This window comes from Diabrotica undecimpunctata, chromosome 8 (assembly GCF_040954645.1).
Source record: "Diabrotica undecimpunctata isolate CICGRU chromosome 8, icDiaUnde3, whole genome shotgun sequence".
Lineage (NCBI taxonomy): Eukaryota > Metazoa > Arthropoda > Insecta > Coleoptera > Chrysomelidae > Diabrotica > Diabrotica undecimpunctata.
Genome location: NC_092810.1, coordinates 12141148 through 12161247, shown reverse-complemented (window position 1 = coordinate 12161247; position 20100 = coordinate 12141148). Strand labels below are relative to the sequence as shown.

The 20100-nt window shown below is 34.3% G+C and overlaps 1 protein-coding gene across 1 annotated transcript in view; it reads left to right on the top strand.

Moving 5' to 3' along the window:
* The window catches only part of LOC140447193 (uncharacterized), a 219733-nt gene that overhangs the window by 176654 nt on the left and 22979 nt on the right, over window positions 1-20100 (top strand). The window contains exon 4 of the mRNA XM_072539705.1: window positions 6638-6771. Within this exon, the coding sequence (XP_072395806.1) occupies window positions 6638-6771 (134 nt within the window). The remainder of the gene's footprint in view (window positions 1-6637; window positions 6772-20100) is intronic.

Here is a 20100-nt window from a genome sequence, read left to right as displayed (position 1 = left end):
TTTCCCTGATTTCGTCTGCGCTATTTCCCTTCTTGTTGAAAATGACCCCCAAATATTTGCAGGATTGCACGCCTTTGATTTTGTCGTCTTCCAAGACTAGGTCACATATTTCATCTGTTCCCACTGAGAGATATTCACATTTTGTCATATTCATGTTTAGACCTGCCACCTCATATTCTTCTTGCAGTTTTCTTACCATATAGCTAAGATCGTAGCTGTCTTCGGCAATTACTACCTGGTCATCCGCAAAGAAAAGTGTATATAGCTTGTTTTCTTCCACCGTTATTCCCATGTTTCTACATTTTTTTACCCATTTCACTAAGGATCTGTCCAAATAGATTTTAAATAAGGTGGGTGACAGACAGCAGCCTTGTCTTAGTCATTTTGTTGTTTGAAAAGGAGAGGTGATTTCTTGTCCCATTTTAATTCTTGCAAAGTTTTGTTCGTAATATTTTTGAGTGGCGTTAATAAGAATTGGGTTTATTTTCAAGTTACCCATTTCTATCCATAGTTGGGAGATCGGTACACTGTCATATGCTTTTTCCAAATCTATTAAAGCTATATGAGTTTCTCTATTTCTCTGCACTCGTTTTTCCATTGCAATTTTTAATGTGAAGATATTATCCATAGTGGAGCGTCCGGCCCTAAATCCCGCTTGTTCTTCGGGTTGTTTTTGCATATACTTATGTTAATTTCTTTTGTACAATGCAAGATTGCATAAATCTCTTTCTGAAATGCAGAAAAGAGAAGATTTAATTTAACACAGTAATAAAAAGTGTACATAGTCAAAAAATTATTCTCGTTTTTTGTTATTTTTATAATCATGACACTATAAAATAAAACTTAAATCGTTTATTTAATTTTCCTTTGTATTAACCTAAATACAAAAAAACCCATTTTCTCTAATCTCAATTGATAGTAATCTCCAAAGTACTTATTTTATCTATATTTATACCAACCAGCAGTTGCTTCCTAGTTTCCCATTTCTCAAAATATTTTTATAGTGTACACTGTACAAGCTTCGATCCCCATCCCCTACTCAAAACTTTGGGCACTTTTTGTTTAAAACAAGTTTGTTTCTGTGTGTAGCAGCTTGTGAAAATCCCCTCCGTTCTCTCCTTGGCTCTTCTGTAGCATCATTCTTTAATTTCAGTTGGAAACTCCCCTATTGGAAACCACTGAAACGACTTGTCCGAATCGAGGTTATTGGAGAATATCCACCAGACTGTTGGTGACTCTGATAGTTTTAGTTAGAATTAATTGGTTTTTTGTGGAACATAAAGTTTTCGGTTTGAGAAAAGGAGATTTTTTTGTTACTAAAATGTTGCATAAGCAAATCACTAGATCACATTTAGAAGATCAATAAATATATAAAAACTATACTTTTAGTCATATAAAATAATAGAAGAAAGTCTCATTAAAGTGAGTAAAACAAAAAATTACTTATTTAAGTTTATTATTTACTAAACCTATGTGTTGAATACACTGCTCAACTTTTAAGTACATTGCGCTGTTTGCGAAGTGGATACTTTAATTATTACTATATTTTTTTAATGTATTTTTCTGCAACCGGTCCGAAAACTACTTTTGGTATGATTTATTAAATCAAAAATTCCACTTTACACAAACTGTACTGAAAGCAACTATTTTCGGGAGAATTTTTTTCGTTTTTGGAACCATCTTTTTTAATGTTGAAACGATTTTTTTACTTTTGGAACGATTTTGAGTGTCTACTTACGCGGCCTTAACAGTAATATCAACTTGTATTTTTATTATGACAACGCTTGTCATATATGATTGTTAAGTGTTTTCGCTTTTCCATTTAAAAAAATGAAAATCGTTATTTAGAGCAACGCCAAATTGGTTCTACATAAAGATTCACGCGAGACAATGGAGAGAAAGGCTCTTGCTCTGTCCCGTGTCCCACATTTTTCCATCTGTCCCGTCTCGCATTGCTGTTGCGTTCCGCCTTTCGTCCCCTGTCGCGCAAAGCTAACTTAAATAATATTTTCTAAATAAGCAAATATATTTTTAAAATAATAGTAATAAGTTTTTATTTGTTTTGAGTTTCTCCCGTTTAAATTTTTTCAGACGCTAAACTTATATATTAGTTATATTATAATATTAGTTATTAATGTCGTATTCTCGTATATTTCTGAAAATCTAGACCAGGAGGGGGAGGTAAAAGATGCTCTACCTTCTAATTTAATATATTTTTTAATAATATTACTACTTTTAGTTAGTTTGTAAAGCAATGTAAACTTTCTTATTTTAAATGAAATGTGGGAATTCTATGCGTAATTTTGGAGGAATATTATTATTAACTTATATTTTTGATAACACGTTTATTATATTTATTTTTTTTAAACAAAGTTTCTATATCGTGGCCTCAATACTACAACTAGGTAACTCAAATATAACACTTCTAAGAAAAACGCATTTAAAGATTTTTGCAAAGTGTGAATTCCTTTCTAGCCTAAAATTGACAAAATATTAAAGCCATATTCCGTTTTTAACATTCTTACCTTCTTTACTGACCATCCATGAGGTTTAATAATGTATATATTTTCCAAGATTAGGAATATCAGGAGAAAAGTTGGAAAAGTCCCAGTTATCTAGTTGTTGCATATACCAAAAAACCCAGTTATGTACTTGTTGCAATATATATTTTCTTGTATTGGTCCTGGTTTTTGTTAAAAAAAGAACTACTAGAAGTTATTTTTTTATTTCTAAGTTAAAATTATACACTGTTACACATAAAAAATAAAAATTCGGTAGGTACCTACTAACATTTAAAAAAATATTTACAAAAAACTACTTTATGAATATTGATGTAAAACAATTTGTAATTTCTGAAGAGGTACAAATAGATAAGTTCTTTAAGAGTCACCTTCGTAGTCTTGACCGTCATCTATTTCACTTGAATCTTCTTTATTCTCGTATGGCAGACTGGTGTAAAATGACCTGTGGGAATCTCCCAAAGCAGGTGGTTTCACAGAAAATAGTGATATCAAATCTTTATATTTGTGTATAGATATTGGAATCAGTTGTTGGTATAAAGGTTGTAAAGGCAATTGAATTGAAGTGCGGGTCCGTTTGATTAAATTTAAGTGTCTAAATCCTTTATCAGAAAATGATTCTTTGAACTCCATAATAAACGGCTGTGACTTCCTAAATCTTAGCCAGCACATCTTTTGCCAAAGAACAGCGTTTCCATTTTCATCCTTTTTCCGAATAGTCAAGTTATCCCTTACAAATTTTTTGAAATCTGTTATGTTCGATTAATCCAAATCATGAACAAGATAAAGATTGTCTCCCTTTCTTCTGGCTTCCCGAGCAATTTGCTTTCAATCTTCAGACCACAAAGCTTTCCCCACACACGTTTGAATTCTGTGTTTATTGTAGAGTGAATGGAATCACATTCCATCTCACTGTGCCCAGAAACCAAGAACTTCATATTAATGACTTCCAGGTTATTTAAATCATTTACTGCCTTCATTAACATTGCTGCAGTAAACTGATTCAAGTTTTGGCCTCCACATCTGTCACTAAAAAAGGTGACACAAGTTGTTGTTTCTGAAAGTGATCTAAGATAAAGATAAATTGCACTGGCTATTTCACAACTTCCTCGGGATCCTTGAGTCTCATTCCAAATGAAACAATCTCCTTGCTTACTGACAACATTGTAAATAGTGAAGTTGTAGTTGTCAAGCCTACGTTTATAGAAGAGTGCATTATTTGTTGGATCAGAGGGTACTAATAAAACTTGCTGGAGATCAAAATTGGCACATATGTGTGATCCATTAGAAAATTTAGCATAAATTCAATCTTTAAGTTTTTCGGTTCTAGCTTGACCCTTAAGAAAGAGATGAGCTTCATAATCTATTTTGAGCAACGATTTCTCATCAGTGGTTGCACTAATATAATGAGATCAAACAGGACACTGATCTTTTTTAGGATGATGGAAACTTAGATTGAAATTTTCATTAAAAATTTTTCTACATTCCATCTCACTGTGCCCAAAAACCAAGAACTTCATATTAATGACTTCCAGGTTATTTAAATCATTTACTGCCTTCATTAACATTGCTGCAGTAAACTGATTCAAGTTTTGGCCTCCACATCTGTCACTAAAACAGGTGACACAGGTTGTTGTTTCTGAAAGTGATCTAAGATAAAGATAAATTGCACTGGCTATTTCACAACTTCCTCGGGATCCTTGAGTCTCATTCCAAATGAAACAATCTCCTTGCTTACTGACAACATTGTAAATAGTGAAGTTGTAGTTGTCAAGCCTACGTTTATAGAAGAGTGCATTATTTGTTGGATCAAAGGGTACTAATAAAACTTGCTGGAAATCAAAATTGGTACATATGTGTGATCCATTAGAAAATTCAGCATAAATTCAATCTTTAAGTTTTTCGGTTCTAGCTTGACCCTTAAGAAAGAGATGAGCTTCATAATCTATTTTGAGCAACGATTTCTCATCAGTGGTTGCACTAATATAATGAGAACAAACAGCACACTGATCTTTTTTAGGATGATGGAAACTTAGATTGAAATTTTCAATAAAAATTTTTCTATACATGGCCAAAATAACTTTTTCTTCATCTCTTAAATCACACAATTCACAATAAAGTCTACGTGCTACAACTAGGTAAGTGTAGTTGTATAGTTGTGTGACTAACAGCTTAGTCATTAAATGTGCAACAAGTAGATAACTTAAGATATCGAGTTGTAATATTAAACAAAGGATGATTTATAAAGTTATCTACTTTTGAAAGTTAGTTGTATTGACTCATAGGGTTCGTTTTGAATTGTCTAGTTATAGCATAACATGAAGATGATATATTTACATCTATTGGTAAACTTATCTCAAAAATGAAAATTTTCGAGTTATCTAGTTGTAGTATTGAGGTGACGATATAAAAACGCTGGGGCGAGCGCCATGGACCTAGCGTAACAACATTTCGCCGTCACAGGTAGCATCATAGAATAGCGGTAGCAATACTCCTCCAAAACAGATAAACCGATTGTTATGAAATTTTATATGTTTATTCAGTAGATCTATGAATAGCCATATTCATTTTTCATCAATTTTAAATTACCATATTAGTGTTGCAGACTTAGCTGCCATACTCCTTCGAAACAACTTGACCGATTTGTACGAATTGTATACGTATTTTTGGTTGTATATGCCACCTAAATTTTATTGCAGGAAAGTTGTTTTCGTTCAAATTAGTTGACACGGTTACAAATCCTTTAAGAAGGTATTTGACCAAGTCAAATTAAAAGACGTTATCCACTTACTGTATGCAAGAGAGATACCTCTAGTAATCATTAAAACGATCGAAAATATCTACCAAAACAACATAATAAAAGTAAAAGTGGAAGAAGAACTAACAGACCCTATTGAAGCTGGCAATGAGATAAGACAGGGAGATTCCCTGAGTCCTCTATTGTTCAACCTGATTATGGATGAAATAATAAAAAAAATTAAGAACTAAACAAGGATACCAAATTGGAGAAAAATAACTTAAAATATTCTGTTATGCAGACGACACAATACTACTATCTCAAAGTGAAGATGATTTACAACGTATGCTATACCAATTTAATATAACCGCGAAAAAATTTAACATGTTAATTTTCCCAAAAAAGACCAAATGCGTGGTTCCAACAACAAATTTACTAAGATGTAAATTACACTTTAATTGAAGATCAGATAATAGGGCAAGTGATGGACTTTAAACATCTAGGCATCACATTATCTAGCTACAGAAAGCTCGAAACTGAAGTGAAAGATCAAGTGAAGAGAGCAAACAGAGCCGCAGGCAGAAGGCAGAATTTACAAAACAGTTATTAGACCAATAATGACAAACGCGGCAGAAACAAGACCTGACACAGAGATGACAAAAAGGATGATAGAAACGGCAGAGAAATACTTGATGGTAACATATTATGGGACAGAGCGAAAAGTACAGATATACGACGTAGATGCAAGGTGGAGAATATCTGAATAACTGGATAAGAAATAGAAGAGTAGAATGGAACGATCATATAAACCGAATTACAACAAATGGAGTAGTAAAGACGGCAAGAGACGGTTCCCCAATAGGAAGACGATCAGTAGGAAGACCGCGAAAGCGATGGAACGGCAACACACTGGAGGCACAATAAAAAACAGACAGTCATGTCAATATAAAACGAAGAAGAATGAGAAGTTATAAATCAGGATAACTTAGTTAACTATCCTACAGAGTTTTTCGTGCTAATGGCTTTTGCAATGACAATAAACAAATCACAAATCCAACTATTGAAAATTGGCGGAATTACCTTAGAATTTTAACATTTTTCTTGTATAATATGTTTGATTGTTTTTTTTTCGTTTTTTTTTCTGTTAATTTTGTAGACATCTTATTTTTAATTCTAAGACGGTACAAATTTACCCGGGACAGCTAGTTTAAATATAAAATCTGAAATTTGTGAAAACGGCAGTTAAATTTAAAATTAATAAAACTTGGCAACACAGCGGAAATCGCCTGAAAAATAAATTTAACCCAAACCACCCGTTCTCTTGAGTTTTCCCAGATGTCGAAACTTTCATCTATCTAATAAATTTTATATTTTGTTACAGTATTACCAACCAATTCTCCGAGTCTCAGCACGGATAAAAGTTTTTACGATATTGGTGATGTATTAAGAGCTAGCTGTACGTCGCCATCTTCCAGACCCGCTTCCAAACTTACCTTCATTTTAAATAATATCGAGGTGAGTAAAGTTTTCCAGTTGTTCGGAAGTTTGTTATGTCACTTGGGATATCGACAATATTTTTAGGTTAACTGTCTTAAAAATAAATACTACGGATTTGGAGTTACTAATGAGCAAACAACTTATGTTGTTTGTTTGTGAAGTAATACACTTCTATTAAGGAATATTCATTAAGTATTTTATGTATGTAGTGTGGATTTTTGTAACAAATATAATCAAGTTAAAAATTTCCATACAATAGTTGATGACATAAAAACAAAACAGTTAATATGCTACGGCCATGTACAGAGAATGCCAGATAACAGGATTCCGAAACAGATTTCGACGTGGAAACCACAAGGAAGAAGAAAAAGAGGAAGGCCGAGAAGAAGCTGGAGAGAGGGAATTGAAAAAGAACTAGAGGAAAGAGAAATCCCTCCAGGCCTATGGTTAAATAGAGAAGAGTGGCGGTTAGGAATCGGAAGGCGTCGGAGAACGCTGTGAACCGATAGTAGTAGTAGTAGTAGTAGTAGTAGTAGTAAAAATTTCCAAAGACTATAGCGGGATAGGATGGTCAAAATTGTACCATGCCAGATTCAGTTTTAGGTCTGGCCATTTGAAAGGGCATAATTAAAAACTCACTCTGTTACATTTTCAATGTACCAATTGATATTACGCGGCGCAACTACCAATTTATAAATGTTACATTGAGTATAAGCCAGAATCTATTGGCTACAATGCAATTTTACGTCACTCGTGCGATTGTGCTAATGGATTGTGACCTGTTGGATCCTGCTCAAATGTTGCTGCTATTATATATTATTTAAGCAATGCTAGGTACAAATCGGACATTATTAGACCAGCTAAATTTCTTTCAGAAATATTTGGTGAAACGGAGATTGATCCGGTAATCGACGAGGATAGTGAGAAAGATTAATAAAATGTAATTATTCTGTCATTTCAATGTATCTAGATTAAATAGAATATTGTAAACATAGGTTGTTAATTAGTAAATATATGAATTTTCTTTACCTCTACAAAAATATTTTGTTTTCCTGCGTACGATCAGCTGTAAAAATTAATTAAAAGATATCGAAAATATGGTTCATTTTTTAGAGTCTTTTGAGGTTATGTAGTAAAAACATAGAGAAAATGGGGTTTTTCGGTTTTTGAGAATAATGTGAGATAAAACTCATGCTTTGAATAGCTGATTTTGTAAGTCGTTGTGTAAGTAAGAAGTAAGAATACATATGAATATGAATTATCATTAATTTAGGTGTATATTGTTGAGGTTATGAATCAAAAACTTCAGAAAAATGCCAAAAAGCAGTTTTTTTTTATTTTTAGGCATTTTCCACGTTGAAAATGATAATAATACCTGTGCCATTCGAAAGAACGGGAAAAAACCATAAAAAAACATTGTTTTAAAGTTGGCCAAAAATCTCCGACATAACCTAAAATAAATCTGAAAAAATCAAGCAGTTTTGTATTATTAAAATACGCTTTCATGATTTTTTTCAGCAATACAGCGTCTAAAAAAAATTTTTTTTAATACGTTTTTTCCCATAGCGAACTTCCTGAGGTACCTAGGGACCTGAAAATTTAACTCAGTGAGTTTTTAATTACGTCCTTTCAAATGGCCAGACCCAAAACTGAATTGAGCATGGTGCAACTTTGACCATCTTATCCCGCTATAGCCTTTGAGATTATATACCTAAAGTGTTCCTTAAATATTGTGCCTATATTTTATTCAGAAGTATCATATCTCCAATGCGAAATGCTAAAAAATGACACAAAACTAAGTTTACTAGAAAGAATATTTTATATTCCGAGTTATTATCAAAAGTTCTTCTCTTTTTAGGACGTTACCCCTTGAAAGCCATAATATTTCCGTATCGTACAGAAGATTTACATATAAAGAACCCATATCTTTACAATTATGTCTCCAATTACGAGTTTGTTGCCCTTTTTCTTTATTCCTTTCAGTGCCATTTTCATCTTTCATCAGACCTTCCGCTTGAAGGTCTTCCACGTTTTTGGTTATTGAAAAAGCTGACTTTTATAAGGGCTTCACCAACTTTTATCCTAAAGTGTAGAAGGTCCATGATATCTTTTTGTTGAATTCCTAAAGTATGCATGTTTTGTTTATAATCTAACGAAGAATGTGTTAGGGCATGTCAACTGCCCAAGTCGAAGAGTCCACTTTCTGCAACTACTTTTTATTCTGGAAAATGCAATGAAATAACTGTGAAAAATTACATCGAGTACGCTGAGAGATCGAAAGAGAAGTTAAGACATGAGAAGAAAATATAACGTACAGTGTATAATTAAATGGACACAAAATAGAAAAAAAAAAGAATGGAAAAAAACACATAAGCAGAATGAAGGAGACCCGTGTCAAAATAGCAAGAGATAAGTCACCAATCGGCAGAAGAAGTATCGGATGACCGCGCAAAAGATGAAGTGACAACCTTCCATAGAGGTATTAATCTGCCAATGAACAAGCAGAATTGCTTATAAAAAGAAAGAAGAAGAGAAGAACAATATTTTGTTCTATATCTTAACGTTATATTTGTTATAGTTTTTAACATTTTTAATAAGATTTTTGTGCTGCTTCATTGTTCAATAATTTTTATGTTTTGGTTGTATATTGTCCTTTTTCTACAGTGTATGCAAATATTGCTCTTATTGTCAGTTTTGTATCCTAGCTTTATTTCGCCATACAGTTTTTATTAGATATTTTGCTGCTCTATTTGCGTTGTCCCCCTGGTGGGTTTGTGGAAGTTCAGGAAACAGTACTTACTTTCCGTGTCCGGAACAACAAAATTTTAAATTTTGTGTTTCCAATGGTTGGCCACATAGATGGCCCTGTCATTCGCTAAGAATAGGTCTTCTTCTGTGCAGGTCTCTCTCATCTCTGTGCACGATAGTAGATGGTGACTATTCTGAACCGCGCCATAGTCGCAGGTATCGTCCTCCTGGTATCCTCATTTTTTTAGGTTACTAGCACAACGTGAAACGCCAGTGCTTAGTCTCTTTAGCGCTTTCCATGTGGGATAGGGCAAATTGATTGTGTCCAACGGCCATTTCCTCTGAGGGAGCAAAATATGTTGTAACTGACGCTTGCCATAGGTGTATTCGGCGCGTATTCGGCTCTTCTGGAAGGGATCGTGATCTTAATTTCGAGAAAGCTTTTCCGAGATCTTAATCTACTTGGCTGAACTTGGTAGTCATACAAGGGGTGTCTTCGATCCGTCTCCTGCTTCTTTCGTTCTATATCTGACGTGACCTGTCTTCTGATAGCAGATGGAGCGATTCCAACTATAGGGTAGACCTCTTCCAGTTTCATTTAACGCAATATCGACGTTTTTAGCGTGAGCAGAGTTTTTCCATACTGGTGCTCTAAACTTGGCGGCAGAAAAACAATGCTAAGGCAGAAATATGAAGAGTGTGTGGTTGTGTTCCCCATTTTGTGTTTGTTAGTTTGCGGTTAATATTATTTTTGGCGCTTACTTTTTTCTTGATATCTTGACAGTGATATCGATAAGGCAGAGTTCTATCCAGAGGTACGCCGAGGTATTTTGGCATCTGATTATGTTCCAGCATCTGACCACGACATTCCACCTCCAGTGTCCTTCGGGCATGCTTGTTTCTAAGGTGGAAAGCACACCCCTGGGTTTTTGTACGATTGGGTTTCAGATGGTTTTCGTCATAGTATAGTGCTAAGTCTTCTAGAGCATCTGTCAGTTTTACTTCGATTTCATTGAAGGTACTTCCCTGAGCTGCCACAGCTGTATCATCCGCGTAAACAAACTGTTTTGTTTGTTGATTTTTGGTTGGTCGTTGGTGTAAATGTTGTATAGCAATGGCGCGAGGACACTTCCCTGTGGGAGTGCATTTTTTTGATCCTTCCACCGATTATTCTTGGACTGGAGCGTTACGTAGAAGCGTCTATTCTGGAGAAGACATTTCATTAACCTTGTTAGTCGAAATTCCTTTGTAATTTCGTAGAGTTTTACCAGTAGCCATTGATGGTTAAGTATGCCATAGGCGGCAGTCAGGTCTATGAACGCTACTCCTGTTATTTATTTCCGTTAAAACCCATCTTTAATATGTTGGGTGAGATTAAGAGTTTGACTGCAGCAGCATTTTCCGGATCTAAACCCTGCTTGTTTAGGAATAATTTTAGTGTCCACAGATACAGCGATCCGGTTTAGTATCATTCTTTCGAACGCCTTGAAAAGGTGACGCAAAAGAGAGACAGGTCTAAAATTATTTGTATCCGCCGGATCCTTTCCTGATTTTAAAAGGGCCATCACTCTAGCTTTCCTCCAGATTTTGGGGATTTGGAATGTACCGACGCAACAGTTCATCATTTTTACGAGCCCGTCTAGGGTTTATGGTCCAAAGTGCTTTATTTGCTCTGTTCGTATATCGTTTAGGCCAGCCGCTTTATTATCTTTCATTTGGTGAATCGCACCTCTTATATCCTCCAGACATAAAGAGGTTGTATTCTGACTTTGTTCTTTCTTGATGTCGTCTTACTATTTGTCAGGAGACAATGGGCTATCTGATCGGGTGTGACTTTTGTCAGATTGGGTGCCGGGATGACAGGATTGTTGCCAAGATTCCGAATTAATTTCCCAGCGCGTTTGCTGTTTTGTTTCATATCTAAACTCGTGACCAGCTTGCACCATCTGTCCGTTCTGTTGGCGGATATCGCATGTAGCACTTCCTCTCCGATCTATATTGTTGCTTCCAAAAAGGGATCATCTTCATATAGCTGCTCGTATCTTTTAAGTAGGGGTTTAGATTCTTCATTTAGTCCCACTATATATTCGGTTCGGCAACCTCTAGTGATATATAGGGATATATAAGGATATATAGGATACAGTAATCTATGGTATTAAAAACATTTACCAGTTTATAATCTGTGAATAGTTCAATATTTTAAAGACACTCTTTGTCGATATATCCATCTATTTTAAAAAGGAAACAATGGAAATTAACGGTACAGATTGTGTCACGATCGCTATCATATGTACTATTGATACGTGGAATGCACTCATCGAAACCATATTCCCAATTATGTTTCCAAATATATCGGCGAAATACACACTTATCATGAATATGCATGCAGTTTATTTGCATACAACCCCAAAACACATCACCATTTTTTACGAAAACGATTTTTAACGCTTTCAACAATCCCAGAAGAGGCATTTGGGTAATATGTGTTGCAGGATAGTATTTACGATTCTATTAGAAAATTTTAAAATATCAAGATTTTTAGTAGCAACATAGAATATACTCTTTAGAATATAAAAAATAAATTATCTATCAATGTATTACGTCGAAAAGTGATCTAAATATCATATGTTGATTGTTTTTTTTTATATTGGCTCTGGCTTGAAACCTTTAGCCCCGTAATTACATATAAATATTAGTATTCATTCATACAGGATTGTACAAGGAGGACACTTTTCACGCTCAGGAATTCATCAGAGCGGCTTTATTGTAACAAACAAGACATAAACCACGGTTAGGTAGGTGGCCAACATATATGGTAAACATACAAAGGAAATGTTCACGCATACGATCAATTTTACACTCATACCTTTAATTTAATTTTTACAAGAAATATTATAATTATTTTAAAGATTTTTATATTGTCTTCACTTAATAGAAGATTTACGTTTAATGGTGTACTTAAACCCACTTTTATCAATTCTTTTAGCAGCCACGTGCTTGTATTACGATGTAGTGGGCAGTTGAAGAATATGTAATTTAAATCAGCTATACTAGTTCTCCATAGTAGAGAACTCCTATTTTGTGTAGATGTTTCGGAAAACATCCATGATCTACTTTTAATCTTAAGACAGTTGACACTGTGTTTCTGCTTCGTGTGACATCTTTGTAAAATTGTTTTACATCTACTGTTGATTGTAATTTATATAAATTAGTGCCCCTGCTTTCACCAAATTGAATCCATTGTTTGTCCCATTTAAATTTAATATGTTGTTTGATATAGGCAAGTAGGTCACATGTGTTAAATTCTTCCATCACCATATGTGGGTGCTGTAATGGATTTTTAGCTATAGAATCAGCAATAGTATTGCCAACAATATCTGAGTGTCCCTTAACCCATAGATATTTAGTACCATATAGATCTGATAGTTTTAGTAACTGTTTTACAAGGAGTGTAATACTGACAGTGAATCACTGCATATGACAATTTTGTTCCACTGGTTTTCACAGCACAATTCAAGAGCTTTGTATATAGCACATGCTTCAGCAGAAAAAATGCTGGATTGATTATTTAAAATAAATGATTTTTTAATCTTCATTTTTGGTACAAAGTAAGCACTGGTTGTACATGTTGGTGATTTTGACCCGTCTGTATAGATCACAATATGATCTGAATAGCCACTTAAGATTTCTTTAAGAGTAGTGTAGCAAATTTCGTTTTGGTATTTAGGGATAATAATATTTGTAGGTAGAACACTTATTAGATGTGGTATATCCAACGATTCCCAGATAAGATTACAAGGATAACTTCAGTTCGTTGCAAGTGATATTTGCTCTTGTAAGTGGTGGAGAGTTTTTTTTTAATTGATTGATTGTTTCCTACATTAAAATATTTTTAATTTAAAATTTGATATTCCACAATGAAGTGGAATTTCCGGAAGACTGTTTATCTTCTTTGTATCTATGTTAGCGACAACTTAATTAACCTCAGCAAGAGCAGGACTTTTTCTTTTAAGAAGAAAACTATAAACCGTTTCGAATTCTGCTTTCCTTCATTGTGTCCTAAGTCAAAATATATTGGGATAATATAAACGCATAATTTTCGTTTATAATTAAACTTTGACATTTCATATTAAGGTGTGGTGAGAACTTGCTGATGGAAGTCGAAACAAGTAACTATAGTTTCCTGTAAATTTTTAGCTTAATCCTAATCTTAATCTTAACTGTCTTTCCTTTTATTTCGGTATATTCTTTATGAGTACTAGAAAAAAATTCGCTTAGTATTTTTGCTTAGTTGAGGAGATATGGTTTGGAATGCAATTTTAGATTCCCTATGTCTCTAATTACATCTTTAGCAACGTCTGTTTTGCCTCGAGTTGTTTTTTGCCAAGTGAAGTCGACCATTAATCGATTTTTCTTAGAAACGCCTTAATTTTATCTGTGGCTGTAATTATATTAATGTCGCGACCTTGTAAATTACTGTTCAAAATATTTAATTGCTCGAAAATATCAGCAAGGAAACCTAGTTTCAGAAGCCAAATAGGATCGGAAAATTGATTTTCATATGAGGACTTCTTATCTTTCAAATACATTAAAAGCTCTGCTCTTAAGTGAAATACTCTTTTTAAGACGTTGCCCCTTGAAAGCCACGTTACTTCGGTGTGATAGAGAAGATTTTCAAATAAAGCACCCATGTCTTCGCAAATTTTTCTAAAAATACGGGTCTGCAAAGCTTTTCCTTTAATGGAATTTACAACTTTAATAATGGTTTTCATAACACAGTCCATTTCAGGAGGTAAAGCTTTGGACACAAGAGCTTCTCGATGTAAAAAACAATGTCGCCATTTGGCATTATTTCTTGTAATTTGACGACAAGACCAGATTTATGTAATGTCATAGCTTTAGCGCCATCTGTACATATAGCAATATCATATTTACTAGTACGTTTCACAAAAGTGTCGAGTAAACATTTTCCAGTGGTATTGGTCTCCAATGGGAAACAAAATAAAATATCTTCTTGAATGCCATTATTTGTATCATATCTTACAAACGTAATGAATTGGGCACAGTTAGATATATCTGTGGATTCGTCCATTTGAAGAGAGAAGTACTTGCATTTATTAAGATTTTCCACAACTTGCGCTTGAATATTTTCTGCCATATCACTAATTCTTCTTTGGATAGTATTATTTGACAGAGGTATTGTATTTAATTTTGCAGCCTCTCTTTCCCCACACATTATATGTACCATTTCAATGGCTGCTGGAAAAATCAGATTTTCAGCAATTGTGTGCGGATTACTAGTTTTGGCAACACGATAAGCAACTTTATAACTTGCTAATAATGCTTTTTCATTAGTAGTGGTTACCAAGCGAAAACTGTCTTGCTGCTTGTGAAGAACGTTCAGCTTTCTTTCAAAGAATTCTACGGGCTTGTCTTTTTTATCTGGATGTTTGCTATTTAAATGTCGAAGTAACTTTGATGGCTTCATGCTTTCTTTTGACAAGACTTGTCCACAAATAACACATTGTGGTTTATTGGAAATAACGGTAAAACTATATTTAAGATATTCATCAATGTAGAATCTGTTTTTCTTTTTATTGCTGCTACTGCCACTTTCAGACGTAGATGGTTCTGCACTTATTTTTAAAAACTTATCCATAATTTATAATTTATCGTAGACGTAAATACGTATACGGGAATACGTAAGTCGTAAAATATTTACTCATTACTCAACACCGCGTTCGCCACCATAGGCTGTTTGGATTCGAACTGAGGTTTCGTTGCGCATCGCCGCTTATATAAAGCCAAAACAAGGCTACGAGAACGTTCCAGAGTGCCATCTAGTAGCGAGCGCTTTCGCGATTATCATGGAAGAGTTTTGCGATGTAGACACAAGCTAATATGTCGCGGTGTACAATGTGCAGTCGACTTCTTATTATTTATTTTTATTGTAAATGCTATTCTGGCAGAAGTACCTGCTACTAATTACTAGTGGGACAGATCGCAATCATTAAAATAATTGTATTAAAATAAAATAATTGTTTTTGATTTAAACTTAAACAGTAAAGTAAAATTAAATTTGAGAAACCATCAGATAATTGTAAATTAGGCACGCTATTTCTGTCAAATAATATTGAATAAATGAGTGGGGGGAAATTGGGGAGTCGCGATGAAACTTAAAAATTGTACAAGAAGAACACTGTAATTTAAAATCGCAAAAAAATGTGAGTTACACCGTTATTCTAGGCAGGAGTCGTAGTGTAAAATTCGGTTTAGACTAATCGTAAGTTTATCTTCGGCAGAGTATTTTTGTAGGATGCCTTATTGGTTCCAGGGTTTTAACCTTGATTAAGCTTTACGCTTCTTCAAGGAAGGGGTATTCCTTTTTTTGTGGAGTAGTGGTGGTGTGATAAAACGCGATGAATGATATTTTGTGTGGAGAAGTAGTGGACTAGAGCTGGGGTTCAGAAGGTGGCGTATTTGTGTGAACGATGTGTTAAGAAGCGCACAAGAGGAATTTAGTTGATTTGTGCCAAACATGTCGAAGGAGGTACTTCAGTGATTACCAGCCATATAATAGGAACGGCTCTTAATCAGCATTTTTGTCGTGCAGTGGTTAGCTGCGATATTTGATGGAGGTTGACTTTAAGATTTCAAAATACTTATCACGGAGTTCATGTCCAGTGTTGTGGAGAAGTTTAGCTGGAGGGAACGGAACCTTTCTTTGAGGAAGCCTGGTGAGTATAATTTGCCCTCGGCGATTGCAAGGTGTCTTTAATATTCGCTTTGCTCGGTTATTCGAGCCTGTGATGGTTTGAAGAACATACCTCCTGCTGAGGGATAGGATTCTGTCCTTAATAGGTGTTATGTTTGCCAGTGTGTGTATGTGTGCTGATAGGTATAGCCTGCTCCGCCTCATGCAGAATCTGAGGATTTTTCTTTCGGTAGCCATGATGGCATTGATTTCGTAGGTCTTAAGAGAGACGTAGATGCATGCCTTGTATTCGATGATAGGTCTAATGAAAGTTTTATAGGTATGCAATAATGATTTAGATGACATCTTGCCCAATTTGCCGGCCAGCACTGCCAGGAGTTTAAACCTCCTTCTCACCCTGTCAAGGATATCTTGAATGTCGGTTTTCCAGTTGAGAGTCCTTGTAAAATGGACTCCCAAATAGGAAACCGAGTTTCTGAGAATAAGGTCCTCTCCTAACAGAGCTATTCGGCCTTGGACATCGCGACAATTTGTAGATTTAAATAAAATTACTTGTGTTTTGGAGAGATTTATGGTCACCCTCCATTTATTGCACCACCTAATGACTCTGTCTAGATAGTTTTGCGCTCTTTCGAATACAGAAAATTGTCCACGCTCTCTGTGTGATCCCGACGTGAGAAGAGCAGTTTCATCAGCATACAGTAGAAGGGTCTCCGATCTATGCTGTGGGCGGGGGGTGTTACTATTGTAGACTGTGTATAATATTGGAGCAAGAATTGAGCCCTCATTGAATGCCTCATTATCGATCACAAAAACTACACAATACGCATACATTATTTTTATGAAAAGAAACTAAACATAACATATATATATATATATATATATATATATATATATATATATATATATAACGAGTTTATTACAGCTGTCGCCGTTTCTCGCAACCTAGCTTCCAACGCTTGCGATCGTTCCAGTCATCATCTTCCATTGCACCTTTTACTTCTTGTCTCCACGATCTTCTTGGTCTTCCCTTTTTCCTGCAGTTGGTGGAAATCCACTGTAACATTCTCTTTGGCCATCGTTGATCATTCATCCTTTCTACATGGCCATACCATTTCAGCCTTTTACATTCTATAGTTTCCAGGACGTCAATGTCTATGCCCATACGCTCTCTGATTTCAGTATTCCTTACTCTATCTCTTCTAGTGAGTTGGCAACATCTTCTCCAATAATTTATTTCCATTACTTTTATTTTGGATGCGTCATTTTTATTTATTACCCAAAGCTCTGAACCATATGTAGCAATGCTTTCTATGATACTTTTGTATAGGTATCCTAATTTTTGTGTTTCGGGTGATGTGGTTATTCCAAAGTATGCTATTCAGTTGACGTATTGCTGAATTTCCTTGACCAATTCTAGTAGCTATTTCTTTTGTATTCCGACCATTGTTTGTAATGTTTACACCGAGATATTTATAGCTATCAGTATTTTGAATTTGTTTGCTTCCTAGTTCTAAGTGCTTTCCTTCACCTTCCACTACTACGTACTCTGTTTTTGATGGATTAATTGATAAGCCCTACTTAATATATTCTTCATCTATTTTTCGTAACATGTAGTGGATATCATCTTGATCTTCTGCAAGTATTACTTGGTCATCAGCAAAATGCAAGCTGTACAGTGTATGGTCTCCAATTTTAACACCCATAGGTTCACATTTTCTTTTCCAAATATCCAAAAACCCCTCCAAATAAATCTTAAAGAGTGTAGGTGCAATGCAGCAGCCTTGGCGAAGTCCTTTCTAACTAATTACTAAACATAACAACGTTGAGTAATTAGTAACAGTTTTAAAGCCAAATATTACACGAAACAATTTTTAGTCCCTTCCCCATATTTAATATACACATAAATCCTACCCTGAATATTCTCTTGACAAAGCCAATTATGTTTCAGATAAACTCTGGTTTGTATTTTGTATATTACAGGAACGCAGGTGTTATGCTAATTGCTTATTTTATTTTATGGATGGTGCTTTTGTAAATTGTGCATGTACCAGTCACGGCGTAAATGACATCGTGTTTTTTGAGCTGGAAATGGAGAAACTGCCCATTTTTAATTCCTGTGTTTATTTAAAGCAAATTATTTTTATTGGTATAATTACTTAATAATGAAAACAAACTTGAGTTATTACGTTAAAACGAGGGGGAATAAGTCAAATGTACAGCACGATCTGTGGTGGTATTCATACTGAATTAAATGTTGTAAGAATAGTTACATTTTTTACACCTACGTAAAATATAGTAATCATCATAGTTGATTTTTTTGTATTAAAAACTAACTAATCGTTTAAAAAAATAAATGAATATGAAAAATTATGAATATGACGTACTTTAAATTGAACATAAAATCACACTTACTCTGTACGGAAGAAATATAATAATAAAAAGAAATTAGTCAAAAATAAATTTAAAATTATCTAGCAAACCAATCACCTCAGATAGGTTTTTCGAGTAACTTCATTTCATTTAAGCATAAAAAATGATCATTTTCTCTAACGAATCTCTATTCATCATCACCCTCCCACTGTTATGATTCCTTCTTTGTGGAAAACCATATTTTTCGATAATGAATTTTCCCTTAAATATATTGTCTCTCTCATAGGCGTATCATCTTTTGTACCTTGGGTTTTCATATTAAAATTGAATTAATTAATAGAGATAATTTAATCTTTAAAATTATTTTCATTAACAACGAATATTGCCCCAAGAAATTAACGGTAAGTTACTTTGACAATCTTGATTCTTTTAAGACTGAACCTATGCTTATTGCCTAAGAAAGCAGTACAAAGTTAAGTCTTCTGCAATATTTATAGAGTGAGGTATATATTTGACTCAATAAAAAATAAAATGGAGGAACAACAATGGGAGACTATTGTTGGAAAGTTGCAAATACGTATTTTCAATTACAATCCACTTACTATATTGATGATAATGATGAACGGTTGGTGTAAAGCTTGTTTGTTTCTTTCTTAATATCGTGTCAACTGTTTGTCGATCGGTTGTTTATAATTATTGCTGTTAATTTAATTATGGTATTTAGAAGTGTGATTCCTATCCAGTTTTTACCATATATGTTGTCATTTTTTAATATCTTTAATAAAACTTTCGTTTTGCATTCTATAAGGAACTTTAAGGAACTTTCTCTCACCAGAAAAGTTCTGCTGGAATACTTTTAGGACTGGCTGCTTTTGTCAGCCGACAAAGTCGTTTCTTCTCTGCTTCTGCTCTGGAACTCAGTACTTTTGGATTAATATGTTTGCCGCTTTCTATTTAGTTTCACGTTGCTCTAATGATCCACTCTTTAGTTACGAGTACATATCTATTCATACCCAAACTGTTTTTGCTTGTTTTCACAAGGGCATTGCTAATCAATTCCAAATTTTTATCCTTTCTTTCGTATATTTTGGCTCACAGTTCTTGTATGAATTCTATTTACGTCTATTTTTTTGTGTTTTGTCACCGTTGAACTTTTTCCGTATGATAAATTTGGTTCTTTCATATTAGTAGCTATCTTGAGTCTAATTCCGGCCATCATTAGGTAGTGATCACAGGCCGCATCTGCACCTCTTCATAATCTGACAAAGAGACAGAGTTTTCTACTGCTTGCTTATTGCAATGTGCTCGATTTGATTGAAAGTGCGGTTGTCTGATGATTTACATACCACTTTTTGAATTGTTTTATATGGGAACAAAGTTCTTTCAATGATTATGTCATGGTTACAACACAGTTTAATGAAGTGTTCGCTATTGTTATTTCTCTAATCAGTGCCATACTCTTTTCCATAACGTATTCTAAGTAGGTTTTGTCAGTGTTAAACTTGGTATTG